This window comes from Schistocerca nitens, chromosome 5, assembly GCF_023898315.1.
Source record: "Schistocerca nitens isolate TAMUIC-IGC-003100 chromosome 5, iqSchNite1.1, whole genome shotgun sequence".
Taxonomy (NCBI): domain Eukaryota; kingdom Metazoa; phylum Arthropoda; class Insecta; order Orthoptera; family Acrididae; genus Schistocerca; species Schistocerca nitens.
In genome coordinates, this window is record NC_064618.1 from 359,872,247 (window position 1) to 359,896,952 (window position 24,706).

Here is a 24,706-nt window from a genome sequence, read left to right on the forward strand (position 1 = left end):
AGTTACAGTTGGTTCACCGAAAAAGAAAGGCCCATAAACTTTCCGCGGGGATATTTCTTGGGGCAAAGCGTGAAAGACTCGCACTCGTTCAACACGTTTCTCAGTCAGTCTTCGTCATTACATACTCTCCCCATTGCGCACAGGTATACAAACAAAACTGTCTGAGTTCCTCTTTCATTTGGTGTATTATTTACAATCGTAAGTTCAACGTAGTAAATGCTACAACTCCTTAAAACAGGTATGTTCATTTCGAAACACCCTGTAATTCTGGAATAAAGTTTCTTAACACTATAAATGCTTGTCAAGATATTTTCTTTTAAATTATAAAGTTCAATCGTGGCACAGTCATCTTCTGTCGCTGACGCTGATGTGCCGTTCCATAACATTTCACCGATCGTGTAGTACAAACCTACGAGCTTGCAATTCTGTATTTAATTTTTACTGAACCTCGATGCAAAAGCTTCATCCAGTCGTTCGAAAAGCAATTAAACTGCATGCACGTTAATAACTGAAAATGCATTTTTGAGCTCCCGGTTTCGCACTACCCGCGCCAGTTACAAATAATCCCGCTTTCGGTAGTCATTTGAAAGTAGGTGTAATTAACCAACTAATCTGCGGTTGTGCATCGTTCCTAGAACGCGCTCTCTCTCTCTCTCTCTCTCTCTCTCTCTCTCTCTCTCTCTCTCTACACACACACACACACACACACACACACACACACACACACACACCAGTGTTTACGAACTCATTTGTGTATGTTAAACCATTATTGCAGCTGTGCTGACTGTAATACCTTTAAAACAAATGCTCTTAAAACATTGAGTCCTACAAGACGATATTCGATATAAATAAAAAAGGCTAAGTCGTCATTTTTACTCCTAAGATTACGCGCCTCATTTCATGTGTATACTTTCATACCTAGTCGCAGCTTCAGTGTACGTAGAACCTGAAGCCCACCTTTCTCGGGTAGGTCACAGATTTTAGTCGTAATATCCGCAAACTACTAACAGATTGCGCTTCTATAAAATTCTTTGTTTTCATAAAATAAAAGGAGGTAGTTACACATTCGTCTGTAAGAATACTTCAGTTTGTTTAAGATTATGTAAACAATGGCGTGTCTTAGTTCGTACGAAGCTGACATGCGGAAGCAAAAACCAAGCTTATACATTTCACTGAAGTTCTGAGTCAGTGACAATGACACAGGTGTGGTTATAATTTTTAAAAGCAAAATTTAGGAAAAACGTTTAGGCAGCTTTTGCTATTTGCTGCTGTAGACAATAGGTACAGTTTATTTTCGTTTCAGGCCTGGCCTACCTTTCAGCTGATTTTTTTCCAGAAATAAGTGTTTAATTGTGAAATATCTCTGTGGCATACCATTTTCTGCGACGCCACGGACTACAAACCTTTTGCTGAAGTATCTACTTCCTCTTCTACATCTACACTCCTGGAAATGGAAAAAAGAACACATTGACACCGGTGTGTCAGACCCACCATACTTGCTCCGGACACTGCGAGAGGGCTGTACAAGCAATGATCACACGCACGGCACAGCGGACACACCAGGAACCGCGGTGTTGGCCGTCGAATGGCGCTAGCTGCGCAGCATTTGTGCACCGCCGCCGTCAGTGTCAGCCAGTTTGCCGTGGCATACGGAGCTCCATCGCAGTCTTTAACACTGGTAGCATGCCGCGACAGCGTGGACGTGAACCGTATGTGCAGTTGACGGACTTTGAGCGAGGGCGTATAGTGGGCATGCGGGAGGCCGGGTGGACGTACCGCCGAATTGCTCAACACGTGGGGCGTGAGGTGTCCACAGTACATCGATGTTGTCGCCAGTGGTCGGCGGAAGGTGCACGTGCCCGTCGACCTGGGACCGGACCGCAGCGACGCACGGATGCACGCCAAGACCGTAGGATCCTACGCAGTGCCGTAGGGGACCGCACCGCCACTTCCCAGCAAATTAGGGACACTGTTGCTCCTGGGGTATCGGCGAGGACCATTCGCAACCGTCTCCATGAAGCTGGGCTACGGTCCCGCACACCGTTACGCCGTCTTCCGCTCACGCCCCAACATCGTGCAGCCCGCCTCCAGTGGTGTCGCGACAGGCGTGAATGGAGGGACGAATGGAGACGTGTCGTCTTCAGCGATGAGAGTCGCTTCTGCCTTGGTGCCAATGATGGTCGTATGCGTGTTTGGCGCCGTGCAGGTGAGCGCCACAGTCAGGACTGCATACGACCGAGGCACACAGGGCCAACACCCGGCATCATGGTGTGTGGAGCGATCTCCTACACTGGCCGTACACCACTGGTGATTGTCGAGGGGACACTGAATAGTGCACGGTACATCCAAACCGTCATCGAACCCATCGTTCTACCATTCCTAGACCGGCAAGGGAACTTGCTGTTCCAACAGGACAATGCACGTCCGCACGTATCCCGTGCCACCCAACGTGCTCTAGAAGGTGTAAGTCAACTACCCTGGCCAGCAAGATCCGGATCTGTCCCCCATTGAGCATGTTTGGGACTGGATGAAGCGTCGTCTCACGCGGTCTGCACGTCCAGCACGAACGCTGGTCCAACTGAGGCGCCAGGTGGAAATGGCATGGCAAGCCGTTCCACAGGACTACATCCAGCATCTCTACGATCGTCTCCATGGGAGAATAGCAGCCTGCATTGCTGCGAAAGGTGGATATACACTGTATTAGTGCCGACATTGTGCATGCTCTGTTGCCTGTGTCTATGTGCCTGTGGTTCTGTCAGTGTGATCATGTGATGTATCTGACCCCAGGAATGTGTCAATAAAGATTCCCCTTCCTGGGACAATGAATTCACGGTGTTCTTATTTCAATTTCCAGGAGTGTATAGGAAATACGCTACGTTATCCATACTTCACTGTTACTGTCTTGATTTTTCTGATCTGCGAAAGGCACTTTATTATTATTACTTTTCTAATGAGAAGCGGTATGGTCTTAGTGACGCAGCAAAATGCCGAAACATGGTGTCAAATTACCGAGACACAGAGGTACACTTTGTCCTCCATGACTCAAAGAGTGACATAATTTACAGTTCAAACAAAGATGATTACTGTCAATGGCCAACGCGATTTGTTGAAACGTTGTCATACTCGTGGAACATACAACGTATTTTACGTTCTCTTCCGAATAACCTGAATGCAGCGCTGTAGGATATGAATGCAAAAGAAAGGACGGTGGTTACGCTGAGAAGGATGGTGCTCTCTTTTCTTAAATACTTTCCCTTGCAGAGTGGAAAGAGTGGAGTGTTTAAGATCTTACCCCATTGAGGAGCTCCGATCTTTACAGTCGGATCTCAGTTTGCAAGATTGGTGTGAATAGGTCCTCAGTTGGGATTACTTGCTAGGGAACTTGCAATTCTGGCATTCGCCTCACAACTACACAAAATCTCGCAAACACTTTGGTCGAAATTATTTGAATTTATTTAGTTCTCCACCCCAAAGGCTTTAGATATTTTCGCCTAGGATAATTATGTCTGCAGACTGCAACATATTATTAAGGGCATGATTGAATATTTCGCTTTAAAAAAGGAGAATATGAACTATCGCCTGAACATGAGCTAAGATTTGAAACACACTGCACAATATCAAACATTGATTACGAACGTAAAATCTAAGATTATTACTGTTAGTAGAAAAACCAGACCAGACTGCTCTATTACGATTGAACGCTTTCTCATTTAATATGAGAATACATTTTTTATCGATAGTTAGCCTTCTTGTTCACAAACCAAGCTAGATGGCGCAATTACACCTTCCCGTCACATTAATGTGATCACCTGTCAGAAGCTTGAATAACCACGTTTTGCAGCACAGGCCGTTGTGAAACTTGCAGGAAGAGTCAATGAGGTTCTGGAAGGAGCCGACAAGGACGTAGAGACATGCCGACTCCAATGCCGTGGCAGCTGCGCTATGTTTCTCGACTGAAGACCTGTGGTGAGAACAGCCCGATTGATGTGGTTTCACAGATTATCAACTGGGTTGAAATCGGGCGAGTCTGGTGACCAAGGGAGCACGGTAAAATCATCCTGGTGACCTTAGAACCACGCTCATACACTGCGACTGTGTGGCACTTGCTTTGTCCTACTGGTAGGTACCATCGTGCACAGGGAACACAAATTGCATGTAGGGGTGGACATAGTCGCCAAGGATGGATGCATTCTTATGTTGATACATTGTGTCTTCCTGAACGACGTGGTCAGCCAGTAAATGCCATGAAAACATTCCCCAAGCCGTAATGGTCCCTCCTTCGGCCTGAACCCTTTGCTTTCAGACGGTGAACTCCGGAAATGCCAACAGCCATCTGTCCGATGGAGCATAAAACTGGATTCATCTGCAAAGGCCATCTGTCACCACTCAGTGGACGTCGATTTGCGGTATTGGCGTGCAGATTCCAGCCTTTGTCGCCTACGAACATCAGTATTGGTGCATGAACCAGGCATATGGTGCGGAGGCCCACACGCAGCAACTTTCGCTGAACGGTCGTTGAGAAGACTCCTTGGTTCATCTGGGAGGCCAGTTGCTCAACAGTTTCATGTCCATTTGCACGTACACATCTCCGCAACCGTCATTCACCCCTTTCATATATGGCCCGTGGAGCATCTCCATTGCCTCGGTGCTGGCTACGGATAGCGCCACTTTGACGTGCACAGTACACTTTAACCACGGATGCATACGAAGAGTATACAGACGTAGCCGTTTTGGAAAATACCTTCACCTTTGACCCGAATGCCAATGATTATGCCCATTTGGATTTCAGTTAAATCCCTCAGTTTGCGCGTTACGATAACGACTGCACTGTGTCCCATGACCCACGAATGCGCTTTATATACCCTCCACTGCTAGTGTGCCACTTGCCGTCTCTGTGTGATTATTGCACGCTGACGTCGAACATAGGCGGTGGAGTTAAAAACTGTGAGTATGTCTCGGGCCAATGTAACTCATGAGAGTGAGAGCTCTTAGTGACTTCCAACAAACTTTGCACATAATCTTGAAAGTTTTCTAAACTGCTCCTCCCTTAGGTATACATAATTAACGCAAACATTTAACTCGTTATCTCATTTGTAAAGTAATCGGGCGTTTAAAGCTCTTTTATACGTAGCAGTTCTATTCTGTAATATCGGGGGGGGGGGGGGGGGGGGTCTACTTGATAACAATCATCTGTGCCGGCCGGTGTGGCCGTGCGGTTCTACGCGCTTCAGTCTGGAACCGCGTGACCGCTACGGTCACCTGCCTCGGGTATGGGTGTGTGTGATGTCCTTAGGTTAGTTAGGTTTAAGTAGTTCTAAGTTCTAGGGGACTGATGACCACACATGTTAAGTCCCATAGTGCTCAGAGCCGTAACAATCTGTTTGTTGTAGCGATTTTCAGTAAGTAATGAAATATGAAACAGAAAAATAGAAAATGTTCTAGAATGGGATTTCCTCTGGAGCAGAGTGTGCGCTGCTATGAAACTTCATGACAGATTAAAACTGTATGCCGGACCGGAACTCGATCTGGGACTTCTGCCTTTCACGGGCAAATGAGCTACCCGAGGACGACTCACGACAAATTCTCACAGCTTTACTTTTGCCAGTATCTGATGTTCTGCCTTCGAAACTTCACAGAAGGTCGCCCGCGAGCTGCAGGGCTAGCGTTTCTGGAAGAAAGGATTGTGCTGCCACATGGTTTAGCCACAACATTGGGGACTGTTGCGAGTATAAAGTATGTTCACATACCACACTGAAATACAGAGTAACTGATATTGCCACGTTAGGTAAATAATACGGTACAGTATAACCATCTTATTTGCCAATATAATATTGTAGGCCTAATTTTTAACACGAAAAACACGTGTTATTTTGCATGCTTCTACTGTAAAACACCTGTCACAGTCTACAGCTCCTTAAGTGTAATAATGTAAATTATTCAAATCATCAGGAAACATGGTTAAGCATCATCAACTGACAGTTGCAGAGTACTATATAGCCACACTGTACCTCTGTTCGAGGATGCTGGGTATCTTTTCGATATAAACAATCTTAGTACTAAAGAAATAATGCTATTATTATGGACAACACATACCATACAGAAACAGCTGCTGAAAACGTAGTAACTTAAATGCTTAATATACTTTTAATCTTTTATTACATGGGGATTGTTTTATTATAATTTTATTTTATTATTTGTCTTCTTACAGTTTTGTATGATTTTTACTTTTACGTATCTTTTACATTGACTCTTTTTAGAAAAAGAGCCAATGTACATAGGGGACACTCATGCTACTTCTGGCCGCAATTTGCGCCTATTTAAAGCAAAACATTAATCTTTACTTTTAGTATATGACAGATCTATTTCGGTAATAGAGCATGACGAATGCTCACTAGGAGTAAGGGTTTGTCTACGTTGAATTTTGTGCCTTTCTTTAAATTTTGCAGCCGGCCGGAGTGGCCGAGCGGTTCTAGGCGCTACAGTCTGGAGCCGAGCGACCGCTACGGTTACAGGTTCGAATCCTGCCTCGGGCATGGATGTGTGTGATGTCCTTAGGTTAGTTAGGTTTAATTATTTCTAAGTTCTAGGCGACTGATGACCTCAGAAGTTAAGTCGCATAGTGCTCAGAGCCATTTGAACCATTTTTTTTTAAATTTTGCAGTATGATGTTTTGAATTGTTGGATGGTTTGTTGATAGTGCTTGCTACGAAACGCGTAATCTGAGAAAAAAAAATGAAAGTGTGGCTATAGAATAAAGCAACTTTTTTAGATTATCACTTATTTTTGTATAAAAATATGTTTAAGTCAGTTTCATATGAGCCTCCACTGAGTTTTCACATAAAAACTCAGGTATAATAATAATAATTAAAAACATTCAAGATAGTGCATACACAGACTGATAAAAAGTATCCAAACACTCTTATGTAAAGCGGAACTGAACACTATATGTCACGAGCAGCACACCTGCCAGTATAAAAGGAGACAGGGAGTATTTTGATGTCAGCATAACAACAGAAGCTGCAAAATGGGTAGGTCAGGAGTGCTCAGTGATTTGGAATGTGGGTTACGCATTGGATGTCGCCTGAGTAACAGATCCATCTGGCACATTTAAACCCTTCAAATGCTGCCCGTGTCGTCGACTTTTGGTGAAGTGATTGTGAAGTGGAAACAGCTGAATTGAAGCTAGGCAGATCGCCGAGCATTGCGGAGGGTACTTATAAAAAAATGTGATGAAATCAGCGGGAAGACTCACTCGTGAGTTGCAAAGTGCTACCTGCAGTCCAGCTAGCAGTTTAAAAGGACAGGGTGCAGTGATCGAGCAGCTCCTCATCCGCGACACATTTCTGCAGTCAGTGCCAAGTGATGACTGAGGTGCTGTAGAGAGCGACTCCAGTGGACAGTGAACGACTGGAATTTAATGGTTTGTAGTGATGAACCACGCTGTAGCCTACGCCATTCCGATGGAAGGTTTTCAGTTTGGTGAATGCGTGGGTAATGCTGGCTGCCATCATGTGTACTGCCAACAGTGAAATATGGAGGAAGTGGTGTTACATTATGTGGGTATATTGCGTGTTGAGGATATGGTCCTCGTAATGCGCTTTAGAAAATGCTGAATTTGGAAAGATACGAACAAACAGGGTGATTCAGCTGCCCCTACTGAAGGGTTTTATGCAAACTGTAATGCATTCAAAAACCACATGCGAGATATTCGTATCCTATTGCTCGCTGGGCACAAATTATTAGTGCCACTGAAAAAATGAAGAGGACATTTTCGAAAAAAATTTAGTGTAGTCAAATTTTGTAATGTGATACATTTCCCCTGGAAGCCACGGTTTTCCAGCTATTCAAGAAAAATGCGGTTGAAGGTCATTTTTGTATATTTTTGTTGAATAATTAGAAAATTACAGCCCTAGCGAAAACGTTTCCCAGTACAAAATATAATTACATTAAACTTCCTACAAAAAGTCCTGTTCCTTTTTTTTTTTTTTGTTGCACTGAAATTTTTTTAGCAAGAAGCGAGAGAATATGAAAATCTTACATTTGATATTAAAAAATGTTGCGGGCTGCATAAAACCAAATGATAGGGGCATCTGGATCACTCATGTATTTTACAGAGTTATAAACTGTGTACTGTAAAGGAACAGTTTGGAGACGACGATTGTTTGTTTCAAGATGACTATATACTCCATCTATGAAGCAATAGTCTGTGGACAATAACGTTCCTGAATGACAGGCCTGTCCAGAGTCCCGTCCTGAACCCAGCGGAAGATATTTGGGAGAGTGAGAACGTCGACCTCGCTCCAGACACCAGCGTCTAAAATCGCTACCTTCTCCGGTTTCGGCGCTACAGTCTGAAACCGAGCGACCGCTACGGTCGCAGGTGCGAATCCTGCCTCGGGCATGGATGTGTGTGATGTCCTTAGGTTAGTTAGGTTTAATTAGTTCTAAGTTCTAGGCGACTGATGACATCAGCAGTTGAGTCGCATAGTGCTCAGAGCCATTTGAACCATTTTTCTCCGGTTCGGCTGTTTAGGAATAATGGACTGCAGACGTCGATACTTCATTAAAAGTATCCCCAGCCGAGTCCACGTGGTTATAAAGGCAAAGGCTCGACAAAACCCATATTAATTAGCATTAATATGTGTCCGGATACTTCTAAACAGATAGTACAAAGTGCTCAAGTGTGTACGAGTAAAGGAAGACCATATTTGCATTCTCTTCAGCCGAAATACGTCTCGGAACTGCAGAGTAAATGCGGCTGGCTGCGGCTAGTATAGGTGGCGGATAATTTCGTTCGCCGACGGTTGTGCCAATGGGCGCTGTGTTGCGGCAGAGTGGGCACCGACAGTGCAGGCAGCCGTCCAACCGGCGCCGCTGTGCTGTGCCGCTGTTGTGCTGTGTTTGGCTCCGCTCTTCCGTGGCTGCCGCTCCGCGCCGTATTGATCAGCGGGCCGGCCCGCCGCTGCTTCTGGAGCGGCCGACGCTAAGCCGGATTTGCCGACAGCGAGCAGCGGACGTCTGCAGCCGACCAGCGCGGCACAGTGCACCGTTGCCTGCTGCCGCTACCACCGCGCGTGTTCTCTCTTCCGCCCCCTCTGTGGTCTCAACTCGATAGCCGACCGCGGCACTTGTGATACCTCTCCACCACCAATCCTGGTATCCAAAAACCCCCAATTTCCTAGAAAGCCTAAATTATACGCAGTGCCAGTTGTGGAAGGGAACAGCTGTTGCTAGAGATGCCGACTTACACGGATTTCCGCAGTAATAATAACGTGGAAGCATGCGCCATTGCGATTATCGTCAATACTACTTACGGGGGGCGTTGCAAAAAATGAGAATTTGTTGTGGGACATTGCAGAATATTCCCGCTTCGGCCGTTACAATTTCGTGGCGTTCCGACAGGTGGTGACGCTATACGCTATACGTAGCCTTCAAAATGACCTCTTTTATCGTAGGTGCGTTCCAAGCAGAGCGCTCTCAATGAGCTTCTTTTGTTAGAAAATCAATGTATCGCTGATATTCATAGGCGACTGGAGAATGTCGAAGAAGACGTGGAAGTGAACAAAAGCACGGTAAATCGTTGGGCGAGACGTCTCTCATTGTCGCAACGAGGTCGTACAAACCTGTCCAGTCTCCAGAGTGCCGGCCGGCCGCACATAGCTGTGACTCCTGCAACGTTGGAACGTGCGGACACTCTCATTCGAGACGATCGACAGAAGACAAACAAACACCTTGATCGCTGCTCAATTGAAAGTCTCTGTTGGCAGTGCTGATACACTCGCTCGTCCACCACTGGGTACCCAAAGGTGTGTGCAAGCTGGGTTCCTCGTTGTCTAGCACAAGACCATAAAGGACAACGAAGGGCCATCTGCGAGTAGCGGGTTACAAGGCTGATCGTGACTACTTCTTGTCGAACATCGTCACAGGTGATGAGATATGGGTTCATCACTTCGAAGCAGAAACAAAACGCCACCTCTCCTCTGAAGAAAAAATTCAAACCCCCGCCCTTAGCCGGTAGGCACAACGACGGCCTTATGCGACTCTGACGGGGTTATTCTATATGCTTCCTCTCGTGGTGCAACGATTAATTCTGAAATTCACCGAGCTACCCTCAGAAGACTGAAGAAACGACTTCAACTTGTACGTCGCCACAAAAATGCAAACGAACTTCTTCTCCACGACAACGGAAAGCGACACAGAAGACAGCGCACCCTAGAGAAGCTCACAAAACTTCATAGGACTGTTCTTCCGGATTCACCCTACTGCCCGGATCTCGCACCTTCCGTCTTCCTCTGTTTGGCCCAATGGAGGATGCACTCCGCGGGATGATGGGAGTTTATTGATGCAGCAAGACATTGGCTCCGACATCGATTGGTAGTGTGGTACCATGCGGGCATACAGACCTTCCCAATAAGGTGTCGTAAGGCCGTCGCATGGAACAGAGATTATGTTGAAAATTAGAGTTTCGTGGCCAAAAGGCTGGGGAATAGTACGATGTATTGGAATCGTGAATAAAACCAACCTGTTTTCAGAAAAAAATGTGTTGCAGCACTTGTTGAACGCACCTCGTCCTTTTTGATTAAAATTGCGGGATAGTTGAAACTCTACTTTTGTCCGGCCTCGGAGATTACGTAGCATAGCGCCAGTCCCGCCCATGCGCACGACCGTAATCACAGCAGTGCTAACGATGTGCAGCGCTAGAGGTAAAGCACACGACGCACTGCTCCGCTGATTTAGTAGGAAATGTCTCCACAGAGGAATCACTCAAACATTAGGCAGCTGCTGGTGCGACGAACATAGCATGCAAATATGATTTTGCACAAAAGAAAAAACCAGGGAAATCAGAACATCTCACCGTATCGTTAAACTCTCCAGATGTGAAAAACCATCTACATTCTCCAGGACACTGCGCTTTCAAGCCAATATAGCAGAACTCCGCCAATAATATGTAATAACGATGACTGATTAGTACTATTGGTGGCATACAACGTAAATAGCCTAAATCTTAGGGTAAACACTGTGTAAGAAAACTGCTCGTCTAGGGTAACGGAAAGCGCTCTAGCTTCCGAGAGAGGAAGATCAACCAACCTGACTGTGGATTTTTAGTCGGTTTCCCACGCTCTTTTAAGCTCGTCCCCAATTCACGCCTGAGAAAATACGACACCCAATCAGCGAAAACACAATCACTTACAGATGAAGTTTCCACAGATCACAGGCAGATGGAGATCACGACTTCCCTCCCTCACGTAACGCGACTGCGGTGACAAGGGCGGCATTCGCCCGCAAAGTTGAATAAAATTGCCCCATTTGGAGTACAGCGCACCCCGTGCTAAACGGGATTAACGCGAAGAAGAAATTGTTTCATATCATTTTCCCTCCGCACCCGGATGCTGGACGGGTCACTATTGTGGGAGTCGCAGCCAGATCCCGGTATTTGGGGGAAAGGTGACTTTGTTCAGTCCTGAAATTTGTTGTGTCTTTCTAAATGGGTTTTTGTCAAGGCCTGCAAGGCTTAAGGGCTTAAAGTTTCCCAGGACTGTAGGTGTTTTGCAGCACCCATTTGACAAAAAGTTCTGTAAGTACTGTTCGGAAGCAGCACTATACAAAATAGTGCGAATAGTGGGAGCATGGATTGGCCAACTGATATGTAAGATTCCTGTTCCTGCTGGTGACTGATTGAAAGGGCTACAAAAGTTATTTAAATTCGTGCAGCTGTTTTATAAGTAGCGAAATCAGGAACTCAGCCAGCAACCTTAGCGGAGGTAGGACGAGAGTTTTGTGCCCTCAGAGGCAAAGGTGATTGTTTAAAAGTGTTTAACATCACTCAGTTCATGAGTGATCCACAAAGAGTTATTTAGAGGATTCGCTCTTAAGTTCACCAGTCCGTTCCACCTGTCGGCCATATAATTCTGATCGAACCTAGGTGACTGTAGGAACAGACACTATATCAAATCGCGCATTCAGTAGCTAGTTGGAAATGGTGTTCAGTGAAAGAAGCGAATTTGGCAAGGCGTAATGCGAGACAATGAAATTACTTTATAGGAGTGGAAATTAAGTATAGTGCTCTCTACATCTACATCCAGAATCCTCAAACAACTTACAGTGTATGTCGGAGGGTGCTTCTGGTAACGTAAATGTAAACACCGTCCACAGGCCTTGGCGAATCTATCGGTACCGACCGACCGTCGTATCATCATCTGCCACTAGCGTTATTGGATGCATCTATGGAGGGGCGTGGGGCCAGCCCACTGCTCTCTCGGCCGTTGTTAGATTTCGTGACCTGTAGCAGCTACTACTAGGTCAAGCAGCTCGTAAACTGACATCGAGAGGCTTAGTACACCACATTCTAGTCCTTCCACCAAGGAAAATCTCTGGCAGTACCGGGAATAAAACCTGTGTCCTCTGAATGGTAGTAAGCCGCGCTGAGAGCATACTCCTCTACCAGTATTTGCCCTCCCTTTCCTGTTCCACTTACGAATGGCACGCGGGAATGAATGATTGTCAGTAAGGCTCCGGATAACATAATTTCTCTAATTTTCTCATTGCGATAATTTCGAGGGACGTGTATCCTTTTCCTATTGACGTTTAAACTGTTTTCCTATTTTGTATTTGTGAAGGTTACCGGTGGAAGTGGCTAGGAACCAGTTCGAGGAGATATATCTGCTGTTACCGCTGTCTATAATCCATTCCAGTGGTCTTATCTCGGAATCTACCTGAGAATAGTTGGATAGTTACAGGCCTTCAATATAAATGACTTTGGAGTAGTGAGTGTTTAACCTTGTCTAGCAGGTCACATCGAGGCTGGCTAACCTTTTGTATCAGAACTGCTTTAAGAACTGAATCGGCCTGGAAATATTCACTTCCGTGTTGTAATGTACTCTTGTCGATGGAATCAAACTGTCTCATCATTTACACTCCACTGGATATTGTGAGGCTGTAGTAAAACACATACATACACAGTAAATTTATATTATTGCTGTTACCGGGGTTGCTAGAGAAGAAAAAATGGCCCAGTGCGAGTAGAGCTCGTGCGCTGGCGGTTCAGTACAGACCTAATTATGTACACAGATAGTTCATCCATTCCGGGAATCGAGAATCTCGAAGATTTTTGTCTTTTATCAACATCGGTACTGGCATGGTATCGGTCCCGGGAATTCAAAGATCGTATCAAATTCTCTACAGTAGTTTCTGAGACTAGCCAGGACATACAAAAACAAGCGAACAGGAGGCTTTAGTTTATACATGTAATACGAGAAGATTTAATAAAATGTTTTTACTTACTAAAACATGACAACAACTTACATTTCATTCTTTGCATGCAGTAACATTTTCCTATCATGATTTTGACGGATGAGGAATGCTATGTAAGTTCTCATGGCGAAAAGGTATTTTTATGTGATATAATTACAGTTTAACAATTTTCGGACTTTTTCCCCTTACTTGTTCTGTGAACCCTTGCGTCTTGCCAAATTTCATGATTTTAGGTCAATGGGAAGTACCCTATATAGGTTATGATGACTGAGTTTGCAGTATCAAAACGTGTGACGTAAATGACCGTATCTTTTCATTGTATTAACTTAGAAGCTTAAACGTCTTACACCGGCAAGGGACTGTGGACCTTAGTACGTGACATAAATTTCAAATTGATACGTTTACTGGCTTCTGGCTTGTTAGCAACGCTGATTAGTACAGCATTAAATTGATATTATTAGCAGACAAAAGTAATTTCGCAAATACGAGTAGTACTGCTACCAACTGCTTTGTAAGAGGACCGAGAAATCTGTGAACGTTCCTTCTTTCTGTTTATCTGGAAGCCATCTCCCTCACCTGTGCGCTACCTGGTATCTATCTCGTAGGCTCCAGCCATTCAACAAACAAGTGCCTTACCGCTAGCTAAACAGCCTTAGTGTCGGAATCCGCCGTAATGAGATTCTCGTTTAACAATCTTCTTAAGGTATTGTTCGACGAGACTAATGCTCTCAACTAAGAGTAATTCCCTGCACAATGGTGATGCTATCATTTAGAGACTGACAGCAAAGGAAGGAATATAACACGACGATAAACGCTTTTCTTGAGTCGTGGATGGTTAACCTAATAAACAGGGGTCTTGATTTTTTTTAACTTCCCCTTAACTATACAGTTCTTATTATGTTTAGAAGCATGTTTTACGAAGACCGCCTCTAGTCACAGTTCTTTGTCAACTTGCTTAAATTATTTAACATTTCAATATGTTTCGAGGAATAATCCCATCATCAGGCAGCAAAAGGCAATACAAAAACACTTAACATAATACACACAGGTCTTAATTTCGAGATTATACATCGAAATATGTTGGAACATTTCATCATTGAAGAAAGCTCACAAAACATTGTGACTGGCGGTGGTCTCTGAAAAATTTTATTAGTCAGGAACGAGTATCAGCCATTATGTCTGTAGAGAGTTTTGATCTTCACGACCGAGCGAGGTGGCGCAGTGGTTAGCACGCTTGACTTGCATTCGGGAGGACGACGGTTCAATCCCGTCTCCAGCCATCCTGATTTAGGTTTTCCGTGATTTCCCTAAATCGCTTCAGGCAAATGCCGGGATGGTTCCTTTGAAAGGGCACGGCCGATTTCCTTCCCCATCCTTCCCTCACCCGAGCTTGCGCTCCGTCTCTAATGACCTCATTGTCGACGGGACGTTAAACACTAATGTCCTCCTCTCTCCTCTCCTGATCTTCACGCATAGTCAAAGAACACTCATCGCTTGATGTGATAATTAGTCTCGTATTTTTCTGTATTTTCTGTTTTCTTCGATTTCTACGGTGCTGCACAACCAAAACAACGCTGAAGCTAAGCAGACTTATCTTCAATAATTTTCTGTAAATACGCCGATACCTCGTTATAGTTCAAATGGCTCTGAGCACTATGGGACTTAACATCTGGCAAGGGAACCTCCCCATCGCACCCCCCTCAGATTTAGTTATAAGTTGGCACAGTGGATACGCCTTGAAAAACTGAAGACAGATCAATTGATAAAACAGGAAGAAGTTGTGTGGAACTATGAAAAAATAAGCCAAATATACAAACTGAGTAGTCCATGCGCAAGATAGGCAACATCAAGGATAACGGGAGCTCAGGAGCGCCGTGGTCCCGTGGTTAGCGTGAGCAGCTGCGGAACGAGAGGTCCTTGGTTCAAGTCTTCCCCCGAGTGAAAAGTTTACTTTATTTATCTTCGCAAAGTTATGATCTGTCCGTTTTTTCATTGACGTCTCTGTTCACTGTAATAAGTTTAGTGTCTGTGTTTTGCGACCGCACCGCAAAACCATGCGATTAGTAGACGAAAGGACGTGCCTCTCCAATGGAAACCGAAAACATTTGATCGCATGGTCATAGGTCAACCGATTCCGCCACAGTAAAATACGTCTGATATATTCTATACGACACTGGTGACGGCATGTGCGTCACATGACAGGAATATGTTGTCGACCCACCTAACTTGTACACTTGGCGAATGGGTAAAAAGATTCTTCTACCTTGCCCGATTTAGGTTTTCTTGTGGATGTGATAATCAATCCCAAAAAAGTGATGAAAACATAAGAGTTTGTCTCATAAACTGCAACAAATGAATGCAACAGCTTCACAGTCGCACAGTTTTCCCTGTTCTCTGTCAAACGTTTTCAAATTTTTCCGTGTGTAGACCGTCAAATCCTGCATATGTCCAAGCAAATCTGAACATGTCCTGGAATTTTGGAGAGCGAAGTTGATTCTGTGTGAGTGCCTGAACTTTGATACTTGTCTGAAAATAAAAAATTAAAGTTTTCACTCGAGGGAGACTTGAACCAAGGACCTCTCGTTCCGCAGCTGCTCACGCTAACCACTTGACCACGGCGCTCCTGAGCTCACATTATCCTTGATGTTGCCTGTCTTGCCCATGGACTACTCAGTTTGTATACTTTTCTTACTTTTTTCATAGTTCCACACAACTTCTTCCTGTTTCCTCGATTGATCGGTCTTCAGTTTTTCAAGGCGTATCCACTGTGCCAACTTATAACTAAATCTGAGGGGGGTGCGATGGGGAGGTTCCCTTGTGAGGTCATCAGTCCCCTAGACTTAGAACTACTTAAACCTAACTAACCTAAGGACAGCACACACATCCATGCCCGAGGCAGGATTCGAACCTGCGACCGTAGCAGCAGCGCGGTTCCGGACTGAAGCGCCTAGAACCGCTCGGCCACAACGGCTAGCCTCGTGATAGTTTGCATTCGTCTGCACTCTAGGGAAGCCTAATTTTACAATTGCGAGTTGTGGCATCTTATGCTTACTTTTGGTATATAGTTTACAATAAAGTAAATAATTACGGGCAGTTAGCTGCAGAGTAAGCCTTACGTTGACTGAAATGAGAAAGAAAAAGTTGAAATTATTTAAAGTGATTGCCACACGCATATGCCTAAATTCCCTTCCGCGCTCTTTTGCCACTGTCTTTTTCAACTGAGTTAGTCGTGAATATCTAATGACAATGATCTTGACGTGACGTTAAACTCTAACGGTTTTACTTAATCGACATAACGTATATTGTGTTTGGAATTTTCCAGCAACCATTCGGTTTTGAGATCATTGAAAAGAACCATAGATGCACGCCATCGATTATTTCTTTCCAACGCTCATTTAGAGCAGCACGTGTTGAAATCGTACACTAAAACGTTCTTTCAGTGTAGACATTCCTTTGGAAGAATTTTGAAAACTCTGTTCTTACATTCATGATCATTTCGTTCTGTGTTTTTCAGCGCGTGAACAAAGGGCTCTAAGCTCCGCATTCGTCCGGACAAATGAGGGTGACTGTCCACCGTTTCGCTGTCCAGTGACTAAGGTCTCTCGTTCGCTCAGAACCACAGATTAGAATCAGCCCTTCACTACAAGTTAGTACATGCCAACGAACTGAACTTACGAATTTAACACCTTAAATAATGGTGCTGTGTAAAGTTCGATGAAGATAAGGGACGCTCTAACTAGTAGTAACGATGTGGGTGTTTGCATAGCAACTGTGCGAAAGCTATAGTGCGGATGGAGAAAAAGTGTTACAAAAGAGGTGTGTGTGTGTGTGTGTGTGTGTGTGTGTGTGTGTGTGTGTGTGTGTGTGTGTGTGTGTGTGTGTGTGTAGGGGGGCTTAGGAGGCTGTTATGCACTGCTGGCCGGGCTGTTTATCAACAGAAGACATCCATTTGTCAGGTACAGAGGCAGCCACCCCCCCACTCCTTCTGGGCAAACACAGTTCGCGAAAAATTATCGCCCGTTATCCGCTTAGTAGACTACACAACAGACAGCAAAATCGCACAATTTATACTAACAGGAGCGCCGTCGAGATTTGCGTTATCACAGCTCGTTCGAAACATTACAAGCACTCTGAACGACAACGGTATTCCTAATCTGCAGTCTGGGGAAGGGGTGGGAGGATCTGCGTCCAAATCTAAGTATGAATATTTTGTTTACTACCATTCTCTAAATCACATTCGGTAATCGCTTAGGTAATTACTTCGGCTAGGCTGCGGTTCATCCTTCCATCTATGAGTAAGTACAAGTGTCAAAGCAACTCGCTACTGGCTATACGTTAGATAGACTAAAAACTATACTAACAGTACTACGTTATTGCCAGGAAGAACTTATCAGAATCAGAGAGCATGACTCCTAGGAGACTTGAATATGTTAACATACGGACACAATAAAATAGCTTTATTTTTTTAAGCGCCAACCTTTAGATGGTGTCATGACGCCCTCCAACTCTTTTTCATTTCTTGCGATGATCTTACCTTTATCGAGTAACAAAGGACACTAGGATGACGATATTTTCTCAGGATAGGAAACTGTAGCTGGCTCAATCGAACCAGTCATAACACTGACGATTCCCCCTCTAACAGTTACTATACGACGATTTTATGTATTGCTCCTTCCACCTCCAAGTTAACTATTCCCAGACGTCATAGTACTTCGATTCTTCCCTCGTGTATTTCACAATATCTTATTTTCACCTATTCGTTTCGACGTTGTCCATTTGATTTGAACATTCCTTCAGTGTGTCAATTCACTTCTTCAATTTTCTATGGCCAGTCCATGTAATCTGTCTCCCGAGACATGAAAATTCTTTCACTTCTAGCGGTTGCCCATCAAGTATCAATTTCAACATATGCTGCTTGTCTTCTGAGGCAGTCTACTACAGGTTTAGTTACTTTGAACAATCATTCAGTGAGCATCCCTTCTTTCGGCGCCACCGGAAAAGATCGTCTACCATCCTTTGCGCTGGTATCTGCTTCGCTGCACTTTCATTGTGATTCAGACTTTATTGTACACTTTTTCATTGCTAATTTGTCTTTCATCTTACAGATTGTTTGACAAAACAAGTGATAAAAGATACATAAAACAGGAGATAAACATTTTTTATGTGGCAAAAACTGCACTGGTGCATCGTTTCCCCGCTAGGGATCCATGAAAGTTTTGACACTTATGATGTTCGAACTGCCGTGTAATGAATATTGTTTTAGAGGTATTGCTGGAAATGTCGCCCGTTTTCCTTAATGCACAACTGACATCTGTGTGCTAATGTTTGTCTGACAGGCTCAAAACTAGATGTTCCACAAATAATAGCTGTAGCTTCGTCTATATCTGCATCTATATCTACTTCCATATTCCGCAAGCCACCGTATGGTGTGTGGCGGGGAGTACCTTGTATCAACATTCCTCAATTTTCAAACGACTGTGGGTATGCCCCCGTACCAGCCTTAATTTCTCTCGTCTTCGCAGTCCTTATGCCAAACGTACAGGGTGACAATTATTGAACTATATGAAATAAAGTCGTCATTAACTTCCGGATGTTTTGTGTTAGGACGTTCTAACTGCACAGTTGGCCGCGGGGCATGATTGGAATTAGGATAGTTTGGTTTAGTGACGGAGCCCACTTTCCTGTGATGGGTTCTTAATAAGCAAAGTTGGCTCATTTGGGGGACTGAGAATCCGCATTTCACGATCGAGAAGCCTCTTCATCCTCAACGGGTGACTGTGTGGTGCTCAATGTCCAGTCACCGAATAATCGGTGGAACATTAATTAAGGGGTGGTTTACTATCTTTGGCCCGAAAAAAGCATGTTCTTTGAGAATTTTTTTCTCTGGATGTGTTATAGATATCAATGTCAAATTTGGCCAAAATGTTTATTGACATTTCCTCTACAAACTGGATTTTTTTTTCGACCGGAAATGTTGAAGAATAAAGACGGAAGTGCCGTCGGAACGAAACAAAATTTCGATGTAGACCTCCACGCCCGTTATGTCTCAGGTCAGCCGGATCGTCTGAAATCAAAATTGAGTTGACGTTGGCGAACTATATAAGATTCTTTAGGAGCTGTACCTCGCTTAAGTTATTTGGACCATATGAAATAAAAAGGCAGCCATTTGAAAAAAATAGGTTTTTTTCCATCGATTTTTAGACTTAGTCGGCCAAGTAATAATATTTATAGTTGATGGATCGGAATAAAAGTGCTACAACTCCTAGACAATTTAGTTAGCTTCGTCGGAAACTAAGAATCATGCCAATCGGTTCAGTAGATTTGATGTTACCATACCGCGCGATAAAAAAAAGTCATTTCGAGAAAAACGCGTTTGAAGTTTTGACTACATATAAATGCAATATTATCCAACTTACGTTCAATCTGCTATTCCTGGTCCATAAACTAGTCCTTTTCTCTTCCTCATAGAGGGCGTTCTGCTCGATCTGGGCCATCCGGCGCTGCTCCTGAGCTGTTCGTACGGCCGGTGACAAGCGGTATTCGGCCGCTTGAATCCGGTGGTCGTCCGAATGCTTGGCGAACTGCGTCGAATAGAGTCCTAGGGTGACGTCCATCGTTGTCATGGTCTTCAGAATTGCTGAATACCTTTCGTTGAAGCTGCTCACTGCCATGTGCGGTCATCAGCGCCGGTACAAAGTCCCAAGTTTTACACAGTCCAATTTTTTTACGCAATCCAATCTAACCACTGTTACGAATGATGATGATGATGATGATGATGATGATGATGATGATGATGATGATGATGATGATGATGATGAAATGATGACAACACAAACACCCAGTTCCCGGGCAGATAAAATTCCCAACCCGGCCGGGAATCGAACCCGGGACCCCGTGATCCAGAGGCAACAACGCTAGCCACTAGACCACGAGCTGCGGACAACTGCATAATGACTACCACATTGCTTGGGGCTTACATGTTATTATTATTAGTGGACGTTCCCATATATAAAGCTTTGTCAGCCTGAAGTCTTCCAACCTTTGTCAGTTCAGAAGTAAGGAGCACCAATCAAGTGATTTACAAGCGGTAGGCCTATGTACAGTGCATACATTTTAACTTGAATCATTTTAAATCGGGGTGTACGGTGTGGATGAAGCAAGCGTTGCTACGGACAGCACTGGTGCAGAGGAAGCATATTTTGTGTCACGGGTGTACCCTCAATGTGGGTAGTTACGTCTGCTTTCTGAGATGGAATTCTAGGCAGAACCAGCGATGCACTGAGAGTTGTTTCATCTTTTTCAAAAGAGCACTGAGAGTTGTTTCATATTTCTGTAATAAAATATTTAAACAAACAAATAAATAACATGTATATTTCATCATTTTAATAAAACATTGTTCAAAGAAAATTCTTTTTCATTATATTCTCATTTTAATATAATATCGTTCAAAGAAAATTTTTTCATTATAAAGTTTAGTTAGGCGTTACTGTTCATTATGGGGGGAGGGGGGGGGGAGGAGCGAGTACAACCTAATATCTGATTGCACTCCGGGATAATGGTCTCAGAAAGTTTGGAAACCACTGATATATTGGAACTAAATGATACCTAAGTACGATGCTATCAATCGCTTATCTGCTCTTTCCAACATAAATACTCTTCCACTCTTCCTGACAGATTTATTAACTTCAGTAACCACGTCGCTGCCACATCATGATCACTAATTCCTGTCTCTATACCGGCAATGTCAATGAGGTCAAGCTTCTCTGTAGCTCCATCCAAACGGGCTGTCTCTCACACACCAACCGGTTCATCCCCCCCTCTCCCCCACCCTCCTGCTCACACGCTCACAAACCGTAGGTGTGAGGTCAGGAGAACGTGGTAGCCACAGTGCAGATCCATTCCTCTGAATCCAACAATGGGGCAAAACATTTTCTAAATGTTCGCTGACGTCAGTGGCAAAGTGTGGTGGGTCCCCGTCAATCTGGAACCATACCGGTTGCGTCTTCAAGCGGGAATTCGCCAACATATCCGATGGTGTTTGTGGAGAAAGAAACGGTAGTTTAGTACCTGAGCAGGTTATCCAGATACGAGCCAATGAGATGGGGGTTGACAATACCAGACCACACAAATCTCTGTTGTCGGTGGAACTCAAAGCTGCATTACGGATTTTCAACTCCTAGCCATAGCTATTATCGCTGAAATTAGAAATTCTAGCTAATTTTCAGTAGCGAACTATTTATTGCTGCGCTCATAAACAAGACAGTGGGAAATATACCCCACGAAATAAAATCAATTAACTTACAGAAAGGCACCGAATATGAGTGAACATTCGAAACTGTGATTCACTGAAGTTCCATTGCTGCCTCGCTTCGCTTTGCTAGTCTTTTTGAGCGTCCGGCTGCTCGGTTTTTGGCAGATGCTACACTTGTTCAGTTGCTGTGAGCACAGACACTGGTTGTAAGTTGTCAGGCAGGTAGCTTACTGTGTGTGTTGTCTGTGTGTGGCAGGTGTAAACCCTCGGAAGCAGCGCAGGGAGCGCACGACGTTCACGCGCGCCCAGCTGGACGTTCTGGAGGCGCTGTTCGCCAAGACGCGCTACCCGGACATCTTCATGAGGGAGGAGGTCGCCCTCAAGATCAACCTCCCAGAGTCCAGGGTACAGGTAAGTGACCTTGGTCCTCTGTCACAGCACTCAGCAAAAACACGTTCACTCTGCATACGTGCTCCGCAATCCATCATGCGGTGCACGCGAAAGGTACAGTCGGGCCGCCGAAAGAACGACGCTGACAGCCGGCGGCCATGTTGCCAATGCTACTAACAAGGGAACCTCCACCTCGCGCCCCCCTCAGATTTAGTTATAAGTTGGCACAGTGGATAGACCTTGAAAAACTGAACACAGATCAATTGAGAAAACAGGAAGAAGTTGTGTGGAACTGTAAAAAAATAAGCAAAATATACAAACTGAGTAGTTCATGGAAAGGTAGGCAACATCAAGGACACTTGGATCGCAGGAGCGCCGTGGTCTCGTGGTAACGTGAGCAGCTGCGGAATGAGAGGTCCTTGGTTCAAATCTTCCATCGAGTGAAAAGTTTAATTTTTTATTTTCAGTTTATGAGACAAACTCTTATGTTTTCATTACTTTTTTGGGAGTGATTATCACATCCACAAGAAAACCTAAATCGGGCAAGGTAGAAGAATCTTTTTACCCATTCGTCAAGTGTACAAGTTAGGTGGGTCGACAACATATTCCTGTCATGTGACGCACATGCCGTGTCGTATAGAATATATCAGATGTGTTTTCCTGTGGAGGAATCGGTTGACCTATGACCTTGCGATCAAATGTTTTCGGTTCCCATTGGAGAGGCACGTCCTTTCGTCTACTAATCGCGCGGTTTTGCGATGCGGTCGCAAAACACAGACACTAAACTTATTACAGTGAACAGAGACGTCAATGAATGAACGAACGAACGGACAGATAATAACTATGCAAAAAGAAAGTAAGTAAACTTTTCACTCGAGGGAAGACTTGAACCAAGGACCTCTCGTTCTGCAGCTGCTCACGCCACCACGGGACCACGGCGTTCCTGAGCTCACATTGTCCACGATGTTGCCTATGTGCCCCATGGACTACTCAGTTTGTATATTTTGCTTATTTTTTCACAGTTCCACACAACTTCTTCCTGTTTTCTCAATTGATCTGTCTTCAGTTTTTCAAGGCCTATCCACTGTGTCAACTTATAACTAAATCTGAGGGGGTGCGATGGGGAGGTTCCCTTGTAAGCGGCTGTTGTTACGCCGCGTCGGTCGCCCCGTTACGAATATCACACCTTAAAATTGTAGAGCTGTTGCACTGCCAACTACTGAATCGTGAAATACTACTGATAACCTTGGGGAATTAAGACATACTCTCGACGTAATTAATAAAGAAATTATGGTCTGGAAATACATATGTCGAAACAAAGTGAAGGTTACAATGTTTCAGTATTTCAGTACATATTTTGATGCATAGACGCATCTCATGGATGAGCTTAGAGAACCAGTCTTCAATTAAAGTGTCGTCATTAGCCGCATCTCCTGTGTCACGTTCACTATCTTCACTCCTACTGCTACAGCTGCTGCTGCTATTGCTATTGCTATTATCCCCTAACCTCTTCTAAGAGACATTTACAGTGTTGTTCCATCTTGTGGGGTTAATACTGGCGAATTTCTCAGGCACTAAAATTTCGACGTCTTTTAATTTAAGATTTATTTCAATCTGCATCATATGATTTCACCTGAGCTCACACGACTTTTATTACACTGATGTGGCAATGATATAGTGGAAAACGCAACACACTACGGCCATTTTCTTCTGCTATTTTGTCACTATCTTAAGTGATTTTACGTGATTTATGCTCATTTGCGGTTTCCATCATTTCTGCCTTTTTCATTTCCCCATCAGATAAATCTACGCCGCTCTTCTCTAGCAAGTCGTCCTTGCCACTCTTCCTGCGTCTGCATTTAAATGAACGGAGTTACATGATGCGTAATACAAAATTATGCTGGAGTTCCTTCCAACGTTTGGAAGCGAAAAGTATACTAACTATTCTTCAAAGTTTGTTGTCATTTCCTCTTCGAGGCCCCAGTTTTCTTTGATGTAAGCAACAACAAAGCGCTTGGAATAAACCCACCAATTGTTCCAACATGTAAAAGAATGAGCCAATTGCCTTTTACAAACTGGACCTTTCGTTGTGCAGTGTCATCAGTCCTTGTAGTCGACCTGGAATGATCAACTTTTACCCACGCTTCGCCCAACGACACGATTTTGTGAGGTTTTCACTTATATACTGCCCTCAAAAAACAGCATCTCCAGGCAACTATACCCTCTCGTTCAAGCAGAACTGTTTGTCCAGAGAACTCAGTCTTCCTTAGTACCACTCAAATGTTGGTTTTATGTCTGGAAAACAACTATCATGTAGCGAGAGAAGCAGCTTCTTCCTGGTTGAATAATCCTTCCGCGCGTAATTTTCTTTATGGAACCTACACTTTCCTAAGATTCTCCTAATCTCTATCTAGATTTACATTTACATGGATACGCTGCAAATCACATTTAAGTATCTGGCAGAGGGTTCATAGAGACACCTTCACAATAATTCTTTATTATTCCACTCTCAAAGACCGCGCGGAAGAAATGACCACCTAGATCATTCCGTGTGAACTCTGATTTCCCTTATTTTATTATAATGATTATTTCTCCCTATGTAAGTCTTCGTCAACAAAATATTCTCGCATTCGGAGGAGAAAGTTGATGATAGAAATTTCGTGAGAAGACCTCGCCACAACGAGAAACGTCTTTGTTTTAACGATTTCCATCCCAAATCCTGTATCATATCAGTGGCATCCTCTCCCCTATTTTTCGATAATACAAAACGTGCTGCCCTTCTTTGAACTTACTCGATGTGGTACGTTTATTCTA

The 24,706-nt window shown here is 44.1% G+C and overlaps 1 protein-coding gene across 1 annotated transcript in view; it reads left to right on the forward strand.

Annotated features, from left to right (window-relative positions):
• The window catches only part of LOC126260456 (homeobox protein OTX1-like), a 177,417-nt gene that overhangs the window by 108,680 nt on the left and 44,031 nt on the right, over positions 1–24,706 (forward strand). The window contains exon 4 of the mRNA XM_049957784.1: positions 21,759–21,913. Coding sequence (XP_049813741.1) covers positions 21,759–21,913 — 155 coding nt within the window. The remainder of the gene's footprint in view (positions 1–21,758; positions 21,914–24,706) is intronic.